At 46.4% G+C, this 18433-nt stretch overlaps 6 protein-coding genes across 6 annotated transcripts; 4 read left to right on the plus strand and 2 right to left on the minus strand.

Moving 5' to 3' along the window:
* Positions 1–2300: 2300 nt before the first annotated feature.
* Positions 2301–2928, minus strand: N7447_000067 (uncharacterized protein; the record flags this gene model as incomplete). Its single annotated transcript, XM_057224343.1, has 2 exons — positions 2301–2575; positions 2622–2928. 2 exons carry the CDS (start codon positions 2926–2928, stop codon positions 2301–2303), a joined length of 582 nt encoding a protein of 193 aa, XP_057088359.1.
* A 771-nt stretch (positions 2929–3699) lies between these two features.
* Positions 3700–4211, minus strand: N7447_000068 (uncharacterized protein; the record flags this gene model as incomplete). The annotated part of the gene is made up of 2 exons (XM_057224344.1): positions 3700–3973; positions 4045–4211. The coding sequence occupies 2 exons, from the start codon at positions 4209–4211 to the stop codon at positions 3700–3702; spliced, it is 441 nt and encodes a 146-aa protein (XP_057088360.1).
* A 1634-nt stretch (positions 4212–5845) lies between these two features.
* Positions 5846–6343, plus strand: N7447_000069 (uncharacterized protein; the record flags this gene model as incomplete). Its single annotated transcript, XM_057224345.1, has 2 exons — positions 5846–5879; positions 5973–6343. The coding sequence occupies 2 exons, from the start codon at positions 5846–5848 to the stop codon at positions 6341–6343; spliced, it is 405 nt and encodes a 134-aa protein (XP_057088361.1).
* A 2886-nt stretch (positions 6344–9229) lies between these two features.
* On the plus strand, positions 9230–11128 carry N7447_000070 (uncharacterized protein; the record flags this gene model as incomplete). The annotated part of the gene is made up of 7 exons (XM_057224346.1): positions 9230–9327; positions 9394–9424; positions 9494–9631; positions 9687–9737; positions 9793–9818; positions 9877–10773; positions 10828–11128. The coding sequence occupies 7 exons, from the start codon at positions 9230–9232 to the stop codon at positions 11126–11128; spliced, it is 1542 nt and encodes a 513-aa protein (XP_057088362.1).
* Positions 11129–12005: 877 nt separating this feature from the next.
* N7447_000071 (ankyrin repeat protein) lies at positions 12006–15458 on the plus strand (the record flags this gene model as incomplete). Its single annotated transcript, XM_057224347.1, has 2 exons — positions 12006–12448; positions 12503–15458. 2 exons carry the CDS (start codon positions 12006–12008, stop codon positions 15456–15458), a joined length of 3399 nt encoding a protein of 1132 aa, XP_057088363.1.
* Positions 15459–16736: 1278 nt separating this feature from the next.
* On the plus strand, positions 16737–18432 carry N7447_000072 (glycoside hydrolase family 47 protein; the record flags this gene model as incomplete). Its single annotated transcript, XM_057224348.1, has 4 exons — positions 16737–16963; positions 17013–18060; positions 18116–18290; positions 18347–18432. 4 exons carry the CDS (start codon positions 16737–16739, stop codon positions 18430–18432), a joined length of 1536 nt encoding a protein of 511 aa, XP_057088364.1.
* Position 18433: the final 1 nt, after the last annotated feature.

Below are 18433 nucleotides of genomic sequence, written 5' to 3' on the forward strand. Positions count from 1 at the left end.
CTCTAGCAAAAGTAGCATTCACAACTGTCACCTTATACCAATGCACCAGCACTAGTGTGTTAAATTTTTGAGCGACGTTCAAACTGTCCCTAACAAGGCGAGCTACGCTGTTATGGTAGCAAGCGGAATGGTGGTTGCCCCTGCGAGATGCCTGCAGAAACCATGAAAAGAGTTGGCTTACACATGTGTGATGGTGTATATTGACTGTATCCGCCCCGGGCATCCTAGTAAGTCGGGTGACTGGGTCTTTTTCCACTTGGTCATACCATTAGGTCCTACATACGACACCTTTGACTTGCGCTCGTCAGTGCCGGGTATCTGAAGTTGACCGATTTAGGCTTCTGTTACCGGAGTGGTATTGAAGACTTGAGTGATTTCAATGTTATTTGCACACGTGTATACATCCATATATCTCGAAATCTGATATAAGTAGAAGCGGGGGTCTCGTAGACAATAAGATTGCAAGCAGAACTCCGTACTTTGAACTCCGAATTCCGTGAAAACTTCCTAGAATACCCGAAAAACAATTTAATATTAATATCGGGTTAAGAGGTGTACGATTAAGTGCGGAGAAATCCCCCTGGAAGTATCTCTTTGTATTATCCGTAGGCTGTTAAAAAGCCAGTCAACTCCCAGAAAGAACATCAACTTCTAATATGTCATTCCCACCCACCCCTACCGGCGAGAGCAGCTCTCACTCCGGCAAGTGCCATTGCGGTGCTGTGCGGTTCAACTTCACATTATCCCCGCCTCTGTATGAATATCCCACTAATAACTGCAACTGTTCCATCTGCACAAAGAATGGCTACTTGCTCGTCTACCCATTCAACAAGGATTTTACCATCGAACAAGGCAATACGCTTAAAGATTATCTCTTTGCCGGGCACAAGTCGAAGCACCAATTCTGCGGGCAGTGCGGAAGTAGTTGCTTCATCCGTATTCTGGAAGAGGGAGCACCACCGATCTCTGCCGTCAATGTAGGTCGAATAACCAATGTGGTATTGCAAATATTAAGTTTATTAGGTCCGACTACTACATGACATTGATATTGGGAAACTGAATATTAACAAGGTCGATGGAAGGTCGGTCGAGCCAGCGTATAAGGTTTAATGTCGCACGTTTTGTCCTGTTTTATTGCTAGTCAAGAGAGTTCCATACTGAATTTTACCATGCTTTTCGTACAGCCAGAGTTCTGTCACAATCCTTTTCTAGGTTGCCAACGTGGATTATATGATCCATACCTATGATTTTCAAGGCTATGAGATGGTCAAGGCTATGAGATGGCCTACTCTATATACACATACACGCACGGTACATGTTGGCGATGACACCGATACGTCGGATTTCTCAGTGCCTAGATTCCACCTTTCGAATCGGTACAAGTCGTGAGTGTGTTCGCTTGTAGACTGTATCTTCAGCTAGGAATCGGGTTTTGGCCTCTAACATGGAGTCCAAGACCTCACACGGGTGATAGTGTGGCTGGTGGACGTGCGATCCAGGGGAATTCTCACCTTAGTTCTCACCCTGTCTGTAGCGCACTAAGTCGCGCAAAGCTAAGTCAAAACGCCCATTCCTTGCCGATTGATTATAAATATTTATTCTATGGATAATTCCCTCCCACTTGTAGGATGAAATATACGACCATAGGGAGTGGAAAACAGGGCTTCCCGTCCGCTCAGCCGTACTTAAGCCATACATCTACTCGATCATTCATTCGATATGCCTTTCCCTGTGAAGGAGCGATGAAACCCCATTAGCCTGGGTAGGAAAAATTGGGGTGATAGTGGCAATAACTTTACACCCTAGGTGAGCATCCTACGCACCGAGGAACAACAGGATACACACTTAAATAAGGATCGTGTGGCCTTGGAGAACTATGTGGGAGACACGTACGGCAGCGAAGGAAGTGTCAAATCGGATTGGGTGGCTATACTTTCCAATACAAGCAAAGCTAGCTAGGTAGAGCAATGATGACAGGTAAATATCTCTTCAACCTTCCAGTTCCACTTTCTCCATCTTCCTCCATTGCTTCTTAGTATCTCTGTATCCATGGATCGTAAGCTAACAAATGATAATGGCGACACAAAGCGGGAACAGAGCAACAACAAATATAACTTTCTGAAACAATTGACCGGCTCTTACTCTTGGAAAACGTCAGCAGGAAGATCCTTGCTCATGGTTCTTCTAATTGCTCCCTCGTGGTTCCTCAAAGAGAGGTATATATCTTGGCGGCAGATCAACGATGAGATCCAAAGGGTTTTTGTAACTGCCTGCCATCAAGCCTAGCAGAGCAGCGGCTTCTATTCGAATGTAATACCATGTACGTGGACCATTGTAATCAAGCTTGAAGGAATCCTGTATTTGGGATTTTTGCTCGAGGTCGAGTGCAAACCCCCGAGCTTTCTCGCAACAAGAACACTCCACAGTGCAATGACCAACTGCAAATTTTCGTTCTGACTGGCGATGAGAACAGCATCCACAGTCCCTGCCACAACAGCCTCCTCTCCCAACGCAATCTTCCCAAAGTACTTGATGCATGTACCATTTTGGCTGGGAACGCCAGTAATCAATACCTCTGGTCAGCGGGCTGTCCTCAAATGAAGACCTTATTTCCCACCAACGTCGTTCCAAGGTCCAATATTCCTTCGAAAGTGTCGACAAGTCCTCCTGTAAATCTTGAACAACAGCCCCGCTGATACCTTCCTTGGCAAGTTCCTCTATTTTCCCATTCAAGGCTATCTCAAGTTGAGTATTCTCCCGAAGTGCAACCTCTGTCTGCAATAACTCCTTTGGATCGGTGGGGTATTGACATGTGTTTGCTTTGTCGGCGAAGCTAGCGTATCGGTATCTTTGGAGAAGACATATATCTCCAGAATTTTCTAGCTCAAACTCTTCATCGGGTTTGTCCCCCCATATGGAATAGCTCATCTTCAAATATCGTTTTATTTAAGAATATTGGGTCTGGTATAGGACCTCGGGATTGGAGTTGATATGGAATCGAAAAGATGATCTGCTGAGTCCTCGTATTTACCGTGGGGACAATGCCAGGAATGTCAGTTTCATAAAGCAAAAAACCTAAACGCCAAAGTTCCGCCTCCAAAAAAGGTCAGCTAGTCATTATCCTGATCTATCACCCGTTGAGAGCAATCGTCAAGATGACGCGTATGCTAAATTGAAAGCCAGTGGCGGGCAACATAGGCTTCTGCAACATCAAGATAAAACTTTGAGTGGCACACACGTGAACCTATTTATCAGAAGTGACAAGAAACAGACACATCAGAATGCATGACGTGAATACTACCAAGGTTCCTTGTCTTTTTTTCTCATCAAAGGAGAGAGGGAGCTACCGTGATACGGGAAGCAAGCAAAATGTGACAATATTGTCAAAGACGAGCCCTAGTGAAGGCTATAGATACTGCATTCAAGTAAGGGTAAGAGAGAAAAAGGCCACAAAAGTGACAAAAAGTTAGAAAAAAGTAAAGTAAAAGAACCGGCTCTTGGCACTGCCAGCTTCCGGCATCATTCTCTCGTCGAACTCTGCCTAGATACCATGTTCGTCCTTTTCAATGACAGGCAAGTGCAGATAAAGAATTTCACCGTGTTCGGGCCTTGGTATGTATCTTTTATATAAGCAAGTAAATGGCTTTTATATCTGCATCATGTTAATGCTTAAGTGTAGTCTTTACTTACAATGCGGTCTTATCCTCGCTCCATCTGAGGCAGGCTGTCGAAATGATTATCGGGTGTGACCTGTTGTGGCGGCCGACTCTGCATAGTACTGCGAGAGTGGCGTAGGTGGAGGTGGCCAGAGGTGCGGCCAGACGCCTGAGGGGCGGCGCCTGTGAGGTATTGGGGGTACTGGGGGTATGTCTGCCACAACAAGGATCTCGGAGCACTCTGGGGCTGGTAGGGCTGGTGGAGCTGGTGAGGTTGAAGGGGGGGGGGGTTCAAAGGGGCGTGCAGGCTTAAAAATCTGTAGACAGTCAATAATTATGCATATGTAGACTTGAAACAGCCATCTCGAGAGCAATAGGAGTACTTTACCTAAGAGTCCAAGCCTGGGTCAGCTCTGCAAGCACAGTAGTCATGCTCCAACAGAACAAAAACGCCAAACAAAAGGCAGCTTGCCAGATCCTGTCATTCCAACCGGGGGCCACAAGAATTTCGTGCAGAAACTCCACGACAGACTTGGGGCTTTTTGCGGCTGTCATTTTGAAGAAAATTGGTCGTTTACAGGGTTTAATATTCTGCGCACCTACGATCTTGTTTTGTTTTCCTAACGACGATTTTAGGAAAGAGCTAAGGAACCGAGCAAATTGCAGTTGACAGAGAAAGAGCGTCGTCTGGAAAAAAAAGACCGCCTTGCAGGAAGCGCACGACGAGGAACCCCGCATACCTTTTGCATATCGCGGCTATGACCGACAGGACAATGAAGATGGCAATTGTGATGATGTATACAGGGTTCCGGTCGATATGCGGAATATCACTCAGCGGAGAGAAGAGGAGAACAGGAGGGGTCCGATGCCATCTAAATCCTAGGTTAGTACTTGACCAAGTAGTTTCAGTCTGTTTAAAGATATATTGCTAACACTCATAACCTAAATATGAATTCAGTTGCCTCGCCCCCGGAATAGATCTGTTGCATGCACCCGATCGATTGGTTCCAGCTGAAAGAACAAGGCGGGTTCGCATTTCCCGGCGCGACCTCGGTAACTCACAAAGGCTTATTGTTATACATATTGCGAAAATCATTTATTTCATCTTGGGTTGCTTCAATAGTTGGTCGATATATATGGAAACTTTATGTAGTGAAGAAATCCTGGCAAATATAGGCTGTGTAGAATTGAGAAAGCCAGTCGCTAGATTGATTGGCCACGGCAGGTGCAATATTAACAATCGAGATGGCCGTATTCACATCGGACTGAAAAGCCATCATTAGGATTTGCACAGTGTTATTGCCAAGGCCGAAGGTGATCCAATTAGAAGCACCAGACAGCTGGGAGAATTGAGACGGTTTTAATCCCGAGTTAAAAATAACATTCACAAAACCTGCTGAACAGGATGCCGTCCCTTAGATGGTTAATATACTAGTTATAGATCACCATGGGCAGGACTATCCACATTCGGGAGAATTTAAACAGTGGTATTATACTCCTTGGCAGCTAAAGATTTATTTAATTTTCCAAATGAATAAGTGGTGTCCAAGAGTCTTGTTCGATGGATAAAACCGGCTGTATTTATACTAGACTCAATGAAAGTCTAAACCATTAAAGACCTGCCAAGCTCAGTATAACTCCGACCCATGCAGCGAACAAGTAACCAATCATTGACTCGTGTTTAATTGGCATATCATATATCTTACCGTATAAGCCACAATCGTCGGATCGGAGATAATTAGATCGAACGCAAACCCTACTAACCCGATATTTATCAGGAGAAAGCAAGGGGCAAGAAACACCGCTTGGCTCCTATTTCTTGTCCCTTGATACTACTAAACCACCTCTACAATGCTCCAGTCTACTTCTCGGCGGCTCCATCATTCATGGGTAGAGAAAGCGATGCACTGTACCTCCAGATTGGTCAGACTGGCGGCTAGTTTGAGAAAATAGGCGGCCCAAACCCCACCGTGGACGGGCTGCCACAGTCATTAGCACGCCTTATACCCATGAGGCCCCACTCCCATAGAGACCCTAAGTGGTTTGACATATTCGACCCTCAGCCCCTAATACTATCTCCGACCCGAGCTGTAACTGTCTTTAGGATTCTTGGCTGCCACTGTGGATATTAAGTGTAAACTGTCCAAGTCTTAATAACTCGAACAATAACACTATTCCACACATTCATCATGACGACGACGACCGCTATAACCCACTTACCTAGTACGCAACTTCTCGGCAGAACCAACCTCCCCACGAATAGCCGAATCATCCAGGTGTCTCGTAACAACTGCTAACAATACTTTTAATCGTTAGTTGGAACACAAATCCATCACACTCCACGCTCCAGCCCAGACACAGCAACAGACAAAACCTACCACCTATCAGGCGGCGCAATAACTGGAATAGTAGTCGTGTCCTTCGCGGCCGTCGCTATCGTGTTGCTCATCATCTTTCGCAAGAGAATCGTGGGTTGCTGCGGCGGTGCTAAGACCCCGGTGGTCGATATCGAGCACGCCTCGTCGCCGCCCATGTATATACCCCCACAAACGCAGCCTGCAATACAGGATGGTGATTTAGCGTGGCAGGCTTTGGAGATGTCGTCGGAGCACAATGCTATACATGAGATTGGGTCCATGGATGCCAAGTCAAAGGGAAATGGACGGGTTATCCATGAGCTTAGTTGAGACCATGGGGCTAGGGATGGCTATCGAGTCAAGTCAAAGCTCTATTGAGCAGAAGCAGTTCAAGAACCTCGTTCTGGGTGTCGTGCTGAAGGCTCTGGCTAGCAGCATCCTTAGCCTCCTTAAGGGCGGCCTCCGCTTTCTCAACCTCTTCCTCTAGAATCTGGTTACGGTGATTGAGTAATGAACTCTCGCTCTTTGGACAAATTCTCCCGCTCTAATGTCTTGACCTTGGCCGTGAGCTCATCGACGAGCTCATGGGCCTGGTTCTTGGGAAGGCAATTTAGTTCGGTGTCATTTTCTGATCCTATTTGTCTGTGATGCGAACATTTTGGTATTCCTGATTTCGATATGAGAATAGGATGTCAGAAATATCTTCATGAACCGATGTTCTGGAGATAAAACCCATGAAACCTGTCTGGCCACCTCACCTCGCGGGGAACTGGTGCCTTTTCGAGTACTTTTGCCAGCCCCTAACGCTAAACGCCCCATACCTTTGAGACTTTACTGCCCACTCACAAATATTGTTCCTGGGTTTCACTGCCACGGGAGGTTCTGATTGAAGTCTTTGAAATTTGAACTCTGTCAATTTCCTTTATAATTTCTTTTATAACGAACTAAATGGATCTGTTACATAGAATTGATCCTATATTCTAGCTTTCTCGACTTTTATAGCGCCTACTTGCTGATAGAAGGAGGGCAGCTTTCCGAGACATCTATATGCTTATCAGGTCCACAATGGGTTAGATATTGTCGATTTTTGAGGAAAGCAGTACAGTACGCATTAGAGAATAAGCCAATGGTGCCGTTGTACGGTGATTGAGCTCGGGCTCGTGTCGAGTGGTTTACGCGTCCGAATGTAGGCCACCATCCAAATAAACCTCTAACGGTGGGCAGATAGGAAGGGGATGCCGGCCAGGTTTATGAGAATGATATTATTATTTAGCAGCTTTTGAACGCCAAGAGTTTGGTTTTGTGCAAAGTTGGGGTTTCAATGGGGCCCCAGCCCAGCCTAGGTCCTGGGTTGAGTCCGGATCCGAGTTGGATATCTCGATTCAGACCCGGGTTGTGCGACAGACTAATCATTTCCACCGTGGTATCCCTGTTGGAGGTAGAATTCTCGAGAGGTGGGAGCGGAATTTCCTCATTCATCTTGTGTTCACATACTTTGCCCCTTCATGCCCTTCCTAAGAATTCTCTAACAACTTGAATGCTTCGGTAAACCAATCAAGCCTAGTAAAGGAACTAACCTCTATGGCCATTTGCTCGGGCACAGAGAATATTTCATAAATCCTGCTAGGTGGTTCTAATAGATCGCAACACAATATTATTCATTAGCCATCCTACTTAGTTTGCCATCTTCGTAGTCTCTCTACTTTAGTCACCAATAAATCTTATAGACCCCTCGTGCAGGTTTCCCGGACCTTTGGGTGAATAGATAATGGTATAATCAATGCAGTATACTGTAATAGGGCACAGGGGCGACAACTTTTATTAGCAAAGACTACATTAGACTATCATCTATCTATATAGTCCATATATCCCTTTTGTATCTAGAGCACGACGATATTACGGTCCTCCGTAATCGGCAGGTGCAGCTCCTGTCAGGTATATTCGTCTAAGATCAGTAGTATAGCAGAATAATGTGATGCATAAAGACGAGACAATAGAGATTATCCAATGTGTAGCCCCCCTTTGCTTCCAAGATTATTTTTTTGTGTGTGCCTATCCATTCTTGCGTCGCATAGGAAGATATGTTCAATTATTTAGGTGATTCTAGTAGATTAACCAGCCCTTGCATTTATTACATAAATTACCGACCCTCGTAAACGAGCGTCCGCTACCTATTTGTAGTATACCGCCCATACGCAATTTTACCTTTTGCTAGACAGACCATACAAAAGGTATATACATATATAAATAGTGACTTTTAGTACTATGAAAAGTCTTTGAATTTATTACAACCTAGGGTATATAACAATCTGCTCTATTTAACTGTAAAGGCAACCCAGAATGCCTTTACATTCTATAAAAGCATTCGTTGGTATAGCATTAGAAAATTAACTAGTTGTACACTTGTGATAGAAAGTCTTCATATAATTTAGTCGAGAAAAACCAGCATTTATGTTGTACCTTTTGTATGGTCTGTCTAGCAAAAGGTAAAATTGCGTATGGGCGGTATACTACAAATAGGTAGCGGACGCTCGTTTACGAGGGTAGATAATTTATGTAATTTATGTAAGGGTCGGTTAGTGAGTTGCTATCCATTTTCTCGCCGACCTGGAATTGCCGGAAAGACATGTTGCACAGATCTTCACCAAGAAATAAAGTCCAGCTGGTCCCATAAACGCCATTCAACTTGATACGGCTTTATTGTCTGACTATCAATACCTTCACAAGACACGTGTATGCTGATCCCTCGACCTACACATAGTTGAATTCAAACCATCTCATTTAGGATTCAATCTCTGGTGGATGAGACATATCTATTCCTTTGGAGTTTCCTGATTCAACCCCATAACCAAAAGATGAATCGGAGGAACAATCAAATTGACTATCTCTCAGTAAGAAACCCAATAGAAATAAGCCTTTCCACGATAGGAATAGTGCCTAAAATTGACTAGAAAAGATAAAAGAATGAAATAAGGTAAAATGGTGAATATTAAACAATTCCTGATGGTAGGACAGGGTCTCCCTTGACCTGAGAAAATCAAGGGATGAGTGTCCTTGCTTCTGAATTATAATTATGATAATTTAAGATCTAGATGGAAGCTATATAAAGCAAAATTCAAGTTGGCACTACATGCTCCCAACCGAACCCCAACTGAGGACGAAATTGTGTCTATCTGCACTGTTCAGCACATCATACCTATACTCTATGATAAAGTCATGAAACGAGTGGCAAGTCTTGTTACTTTTAGCCTCGTCGCACTAGCTGTGCAGGCTAAGGAAACGCAAACATGCGAAAGGACTAAGGTTGCTGTACTGTAAGATCATACCGTTTAGGTCTTCCACATGGACCATTGGAACGAACTAGGACTAACAATTCCCAGGGGTGCAGGTATGGCTGGAGTCACAGCTGCAGTAAGTTTGACCTTATCCCAAAGATCCCTCCCTAGTTACATATTCAATGCTCATGGATGAACAAAACAGAAATCGCTCTCGGATAATGGGATTGATGACTTTCTCCTGGTTGAGTACCAAGACCGCATTGGAGGGCGTATGCATGATGTCTACTTCGGCAGCGGACCAGACGGCCATCCGTATACAGTCGAAGCGGGAGCGAACTGGGTATGCTTTTGCTATGCCCATTTGAAGAGCGTTGTCGGTGACTTACCGGTATTAGGTGCAAGGAACAGTCACTGGGGAGGGCCCTGAGAACCCAATTTACACTCTGGTAAATCACTCCACGCGGATATTGCTATTCCATGCAGCTGACGGCGTTCTGATAGGCCAAGAAGAACAACATCATAACCCTGTATGTATGGAGGTTGGGTAATAAAGATGTGACAAAGGGTTGCTAATGGCTGTTAAAGGGAAACTGACCAGGATAATACGACATATTTTGATGAAAAAGGTCCAGCGGACTATGATTATGCGATTCGCGAGTTCCAAGATGCCGTGCACGAAGTTACCATTGACGCAGGATCGCTCCTAAAGAACAACATCCAGGATCGGTCTTTTCGTGCCGGATTGCGCCTGCATGGCTGGGACCCAGCCAAAGACGATTCTTACCGACAAACTGCTGAATGGTGGTTATTTGATGGCGAGTTTATTTACAGCCCTAGTGAGAGCTCTGAAGTCTTTACCTCAGTGGCTGAGAACGCGACCTTCAACTATTTCTCCGAGGAAAATCTTTTCGTATATGATCAGCGTGGCTTTGCGAGTATCATTCGGGAGGAAGCGGCGGAATTTCTGGCGGAAAACGATAGCCGTCTACGTTTGAATACGCAGGTCACGGGCGTCGACTACAACAGGGACTCTGTGACTGTGTGGACGAATCAAGGTTGCATCGATGCTGATTACGCTATCATGACCTTCTCACTGGGAGTTCTTCAGAAGGATGTTGTGGAATTCAATCCACAATTCCCTTCTTGGAAGAAAGATGCCATCCATAGCTTCGAGCTCGGAACATACACCAAGATTTTCATGCAATTCCCGGAGCCGTTTTGGGATAACGCGCAATACCTCATCTACGCAGATCCCGAAACTCGAGGCTACTATCCCGAATTCCAGCCCCTCGACCTCCCGGGTGTGTTGGAAGGATCAGGTCTCATGATCGCGACGGTCGTAAATGACCAGTCTTATCGAGTAGAGGCGCAATCCTTTGAAGAAACACAGGATGAAGTCATGGAAGTTTTGCGCAACATGTACGGCCCGGAAATCCCAGACCCGACTCATCTTTGGTACAAGCGTTGGACACAAACTCCTTGGTATGTTTTTGCATCACATTACCCAGGCACTTAGAACATCACTAACGTCACTAGGGCGTATGGATCCTACTCCAACTGGCCTCCCTCCACTACTCTACAAGCGCATCAAAACCTGCGTGCGAATGTCGGCAATCTTTTTTTCGCAGGCGAGGCCACCAGTCAGGAATTCTTCGGCTATTTACAGGGCGCCTACGTCGAAGGCAAATATGTGGGCGAATTCATTGCAAATTGCTTGCAGGGAACAGGTAATTGCACCGTGACAGACGAGCAGCAAAGCTATCCCGTTTTGTCTGGAGTGACACCATACAACCTGTATAATGATGAGCATGGATGGTTTGTAGATACAGTCTCCTGATACATCCGTGCTATCTCAAAGGGGGTTCCAGTCTAGGTAGACTGGCATGGGGACGGATACCGGCGTAATGAAGCCGACATACCGGAGGATTTATTAATCCTACATGTTCTATGTCAGCCGGAAATGTCCCTATCTTTTTCACTCATCTACTGCATTTACTTCTAAGCTACAAGACCCACCTGGTGCTTGTACGCTTTGTAAGTACACAGTGAGTTATCTAGCTGTGTAAGTTACTCATTTTAGAAATTACACTCATTTTACCACTTACAGGAATATGGCGGTGGAATCAGAGAAAGGGAAACGAGCACCCATAAAGCCTTGACCTTCACCTTTTGCATCAAGTGGGGAAAAGAAGGATACTTGTAGCTTTTTTTGTCATAATAGAAACTGTACCGGTTGCTGTACGGGCTGAATATTCGAGCGAAGGATATTTAGGTGGGTGAATATCCGTCCTGAGTGCCCTAAATAGAGCAGCGAGCGTCTATGCCCGAACCGTGGGCGCTAGGTAACCACGGCCTTACACATGCTGTTTTTTGCTGTCGGTTATTTTGCTTTTCCTTTCTGGCTGTGTATGAGATACCTTCACATCGCTGTATTTGCGGCTATGCGGGCCGGTCTGAATAGCCCTATCGCTATACACTATCATCAATATAAACTATATCTTGTAGATCAATAAATTAGCACGTTCCATGGTTGCCGAAGAGGCTTAGATAACCCTTAGAATAACCACAAGGGTTTGCCGCCATTTCCCGTCTGTGCCTGTATCTCCTAAAGGAGATGTATCATATTAGCCCGTGATTTGGCGCTAATCATCTCAGCCCCCCTCAGCCCCCCTCAGCCCCCGCATTGTCTCTGTCCTTCATATCTCGAGTCCCCCATGGACCCGATATCTGCGATCGGGTTTGCTTCGGCAATTGTTCAGATTCTAGGCGCACTTACTTCGACTATTCATGGTCTCTATGAACTACATGGGAAGTTCAGCGATGCTGATTTTACAATCCATTCGCTCATTCAGGAGCTTAGTTGTATCCAGACAGCACTCACGAGTCTGAAGGAATGGCATCGGCTCAGTTCTTCCAATGTGATGGTATCGGAGGAATTCAATGAACAGCTCGTTACAGCCATGGGTGGCTGCCAAATCATCACGGAGGTTCTGTCTGAGGATGTGATGGCTTTGGTTCATGACAGTCGCAACGATGGCACAGTTGGATTCAGATTGCGTATTAGAGTCATTTGGAAAGAAGATATTATGAAAGGACACCAGGAGAAACTACATGCGCAAGTGATGGCATTGCAGCTATTACTCCAAGTCTGCCAGTGGTGAGAATATCTCCTCATGTCTGGAAACCACACAGAAGCTTATAAACCTTCAAGTCATACATCACAAGAGCAGGTCCGCTTGTTAAGACAGGCAACAACTCGTCGCATCATGCGCAGGGTTCGCGACGACACCGAAACACTAATATCTGCACGGAGTCAGGCTACATCTAGCGCGGCAAGCATCTCGCAGAACAGCAGTTTCACAGCCAGTGACCGAGTTTTTGAGTTCAACAACGCCCTCGCAGATATGCCGATATATCGAAGGTCACCCCGGCAACTTGTACCGTCAATCGGGGCCCCTAGTAGCCAGACCGACACCAATAATGGCACAAGTTCGTTCACAGACGAAGGCTATGCAGACACCCTTACGCGCAATAGCAGCGTTACAAGGCCGTCATTCGATGCTACTCCACCCCACCAACATCATCTTCTCTTGCCTACTAGTCCATCGGCGCCGGTATATCCAACGCACAGGAGGGTAACATCTTACCAAGAAGCGCCGCGTCCAGGCTTGCAAAATTTGCCCCGGAGCAAGTCAGATACTAAGACCTCGAAGAAACTTGAGAGATCTCCCTCTAAGCTTGAAAGAATATCTTCTCTACTTCGCTTGAATACCTCTAGTCGTCTAAATCTTGCCTCTTCGTCTTTTAAAGGCTCACCGAAATTAGGTAACGGTACACCTTCCACAAGAGTGCAGCCTAGACGAGAGCAAAATTCCCATATCAGCATTGATCTGACCGGCGCGGATGCTGCCTCTATTCCACAGATTGTGAAAGCTGCCCAAGCTGGTTCCCAAGGTGAGGTAGCACGGCTCATCGAATATGGCATTAACATTGAAGAGCGACACAAAGCATCAGGTCGAAATGCATTGCTTGTTGCTTCACACTGCGGAAAAGATGATGTTGTTGAGCTTTTGATTCGACATCATGCTCGACTAGATGCGGCGGATGGGTCTGGCTGGACCGCACTTCATTTTGCAGCTTCGCGTGGTCATTGCGGTGTCATAAGCTTACTCATGGAAGAGGGCAACATTGCCGAAGTTCCAAACTATCAAGGTCGTACAGCACTGCGAATTGCTGTTGACCGAAGCCAACACGAAGCCGTAAAAATGCTGCTTATGCATAATGCAAAGGTCAACACTCGTGCTGAGAATCAAATGACTGCTTTGCACACTGCAGCAAAGCAGGGCGATGCGGAAATTGTGTACATGCTTGTGTCAAACGGCGCTGATATCGAGGCCAAGGATGCTACCATGATGTCGGCATTGCACTATGCGTGCGAAGCAGGTCATGTCGAAGCCATGGCAGTGCTTCTGGCTCACAAAGCTAATATAGAAGCTGCCGGCCGTGATCGCAAGACACCATTGATATGTGCTGCCGAAGCAGGCCGGTCCCAGGCTGTCGAATTCCTATTGAAATCCAAACAAAAGGCTTCATCAAGTTGTATGGATGACAAGGGGATGACTGCCCTGCATTGGGCTGCCTACTGTGGCCACGAAGAGACAGTGGAAATTCTCAGTCAGAAGAAAGGATCTCTGGCTAAGACTGATGCAATGGGACGAACGGCTTTGCACTTGTCGGTTATTCAAACCCAGTTTGCTGTTGTTGAGCCATTACTACGCAAGGGTGCCAACCTCAACAGCCAATGTGCAGCAGGTCTTACTCCGCTTCATTATGCCTGTATGGCAGACAGTATCGAGATAGCAACGCTGTTACTCTTAGAAGGCGCTGACATCGAAGCATCAGAATATCAAAACCAGCAGAGACCTTTGCATATCGCAGCAGCGCGGAGCTCAATACGCCTTGTGGATCTTCTTTGTGACAAAGGAGCTTCTTTAGATGCCCGGGACAGCGCTGGAGATCGGCCGCTAAGTGTAGCATGTCGCTGCGGACATGTGGCTGCAGTGCGAAAGCTGTTGGATCGAGGATCTCCTCTCTACCAGAAGGACCAAGCTACGTCACGCAGTGACTCTCCTCTATGCTTGGCTGCTATGGCAGGCCATCTACCCGTGGTCTTGCTGCTGCTAGAGCGCGGCGCATCGGCATCCAAAAGGGACGAGGGCGGCTGGCAGCCTTTCCGCTACGCGGCATATCATGGCCATCTGGATATTCTTCAGGCGCTCTTAGCTCGCACTAGTATATCCGACATGGATGTTTCAGATGTCATGCGCATGCCGGAGACAGTTGTGTTCTCGCCAGATGCCATTATCTCGGAGGACTGCAAGGCTCGGGTGAGAGAACTTCTCAATCAGGCTTTGGCGAACTCTGGTCGGATGCCTCCAAGTTATACCCCAAGTATGCTCCAGAATGTGAATCAGGGGAATTATCCGGCTCAATATTCACAGCCTCGCAATTCACGAGACCGCGAAAGCATTTTGCCTCAAGAGCTACCTTCAACTCTAGAGCAGGGTCTACCTAGCAGTCGTTCAACAACTCCTGAGCGTGTCCATCGGACTGAACCTCCACAGTCCATCGACCCCTTGTGGCATATTGGTAAGCGACCCAGTGAGCAAATGCCACCGCTAGTAAACGCGCGAATTGCTTCCGTTCGCAATGACTCTCGTGCGGTATCTCCTATACGTCAACTCGAGCCGGATCCTGCTAGGAGGATTCTTAGCCAGCCTCCAGCCAGAGAAGAGCCACCGGTGTCGGACACCTTTATTCCTCGGCAAACCCCTGTCTTTCCCTCTCAAATTCCCCAGAGACCTTCGGGGATACCGTCTCGCTCCTCTAGGGCTGGAGGCTCTGCCGCTAGAAATACGCCAGTGCAGTCACATGATCATAGTCAAGAGAGTCGCGTTCCTAGAACAATTCCTCCTCGACGTGAAAGTGAGTTTCCGACTTCGAGGCCCGAAGAGCCTTCGGAATGTACTCAAGATACCGTTGGGGACCCCTCGGACTCAGATTCCGACTCGATATCTTCAGTATACACGGCGCCTGAAGGAGATACAAACTCCGATGTTGTCTCGAGGATAAATCACCGAAGCGGACCGTATGAAATGACTGCATAAATATCATCATAGTAAATTCAGATGGTGTCATTGCCTGTGAGTCTTGATAGTCCCAAAATAGGAATCGCAACTGTGCCTTAGACAAACGCAGCGCTACTGCTACTTGTTTCTGCTGTATTACTTTGGGATTGTATCACGGGTAAATCGGAGGTTCCCTCGAGGTCAAATCGGATATGCCTACTAAGTATTTTCCCATTTATGGGTCCCACAATATAGAAATTACCTTATAGAAGTTATGGTATCTTTTATACATCTATACAAAAGGTACATAAATATAGCATAAGTATAATAGGAAACCTCTCACTCCTAGAAAAAAATAGGGAAGATATAGTAGTGCATATATAGTGTGAAATAAGTCCTTCGTATTTGATAGTAGGTTTAGGAAGAAATATTAAGTATTCTATAAGTGTTAAAGAGTTAGACTTCTATACATATGGATTTTTTTAAACCGTGATCATTAATCTAAGATTACTATATGGTAATGCCATATCAACACTTTCTGTATTGAGGACAGACCCTAGTTGACAAGACAGCGAGGTTATGTTTCCGAGACAAGTTGAAGTTCAAATTCACAAGCACGGACTACACATTCCAACAGGGCCAAGTCCATCACTCTCAAAACCAGGAGAATTTCATGTGGTCAGACACTCCAGTCTGGTGACAAAACCCATCACATTGAGGGGTATGTTGCATGTCAAAGCACTTAGCGTGACAGCACTTTTTATCAAGACTGTGCTAGTCAAGGATATCCTGGAACACAGAGCATTCGACTGTTTTTCTGTCACATCAAGGGGTCGTCTGGCTCGATCACCTGTATATTGTAGGGTCTGGCGAAAGTGTAAGAGTCCAAGGTCTAGAATATCAAATAGGTATCTTCAACATTGAAAGATCTCAATTATGTGAAAACCAAGATGCTTGCATTCTCCGATGCGCGTCAATAATTAGTGGTGCCCTTGCAGATCAAGAACCCCTGAATCTTGTCTGAGACCTTTTCTTTTTCCCAGGAATGGAATCTATTAGCTCGGTGATTTTAGAAATGCAAGCGACATGGGGAAAAAATATTAAATAAGTCGCGGTCGCGTGTCCGCTCGCATGCCTTCCCCTTTCACCTTCTTTTTGCAACCTCATATCATTCGGCACTCCCATATTCAATTGCATTGACCTGCTGCGTTGCAGTTCAGGTGGTCCCTCGTTTCGCAATTGAATTTATTCCTACGATTGCACCGATCCTGCCTACGTAAACCCGTATATCTATACCCAACCCTCCATCGCGTAATCATGCGCATCTCCTCTCTGTCACTTCCTTTGGCAGTGTTGGGCCTTGTTGGGTCTACTGCCGCCTATCCTTACTATGAATCAGAGGTGGTCTTGCGCCGCAACTCGGACAAACAGGCCAAAGCCGATGCTGTCAAGGAAGCCTTCCAACATGCATGGAATGGATATGTTCAATACGCTTTCCCTCATGACGAATTGCATCCTGTGAGCAATGGCTATGGTGACTCCAGGTGAGCATGTCCGATTAGACAGTTCTTGCTGTGAATTGACACGCGATAGGAATGGATGGGGAGCCTCCGCCGTCGACGCTCTCTCAACCGCCATTATCATGGGTAACCAAGAGGCCGTTCAAAAGATCCTGGACCACATTGAAACTATTGATTTCTCAAAGACCAAGGACGAGGTCAGCCTGTTTGAGACTACTATCCGATACCTTGGTGGCATGTTGTCCGGCTATGATTTGCTCAAGGACTCTGCGGCGCATCTTGCCGTCAATTCAACTCAAGTCGATACCCTGCTTGTTCAGTCCAAAAAGCTCGGAGATATCCTGAAGTTTGCCTTTGATACACCGTCCGGTGTTCCCTATAATAATCTTGACATCGCTTCCAAGGGAAATGATGGCTCGAGCACCAATGGTCTTGCAGTAACCGGAACATTGGTGCTGGAGTGGACCCGATTGTCCGATTTGACTGGTGATGACGAGTATGCTAAGCTAAGCCAGAAGGCCCAGTCGTACCTTCTGAATCCTCGCCCATCAAGCGGAGAACCATTTCCTGGCCTGGTAGGAAGCAACATCAACATCTCCAATGGCCATTTCACCGACGGTGCTGTCTCGTGGAACGGCGGTGATGACTCGTTCTACGAGTACCTGATTAAGATGTATGTGTACGACCCCAAGCGCTTCAAGTCATACAAGGACCGCTGGGTCCTCGCTGCTGAGTCGACAATTAAACATCTTCAATCGCATCCCGCCCCTCGCCCGGAAATAACTTGGCTGGCCTCATACTATAACGGCCAACAAGATCTTAGCTCACAGCATCTGACCTGCTTCGACGGCGGCAGTTTTATCCTGGGCGGCACCGTGCTGGACCGGCAAGACTTTATCGATTTTGGCTTGGAGCTTGTGCATGGCTGCGAGGCTACTTACAATCAGACCCTGACGGGCATTGGACCAGACTCCTGGGGCTGGGATCCGAAGAAAGTGCCATCCGGCCAAAAGGATTTCTACGAGAAGGCCGGATTCTACATCAATAGCGGATCATATGTTTTGCGCCCTGAAGTGATCGAGAGTTTCTACTACGCGTACCGCGTCACGGGTAATGAAATTGTGAGTCGTTCCTTTTTTTCTGCTAATGTTTCAAACCATACTGACTCATACATAGTACCGTGACTGGGTGTGGAACGGTTTCAAGGCAATCAACTCTACCTGCCGCACTGGGTCTGGCTTTGCTGGTGTAAGCAACGTGAATGCAGCTGGCGGTGGCTCTAAGTACGACAATGAGGAGAGCTTCCTCTTTGCTGAAGTTCTGAAATATGCGTACCTTGTACATGCAGAGGGTAAGTTGCCATCATTCTTTTCCATAAAGCATTGCTAATGCCGGGATTTGGTATAGATGCCCCATGGCAAGTCCAGAAGGGCCGAAAGAACCAGTTTGTGTTCAACACTGAGGCCCATCCCGTGCGTGTGGCGCATACCTAGG

Source organism: Penicillium robsamsonii (assembly GCF_028829455.1).
Source record: "Penicillium robsamsonii strain IBT 29466 chromosome Unknown utg000001l_segment0_segment0, whole genome shotgun sequence".
Taxonomy (NCBI): domain Eukaryota; kingdom Fungi; phylum Ascomycota; class Eurotiomycetes; order Eurotiales; family Aspergillaceae; genus Penicillium; species Penicillium robsamsonii.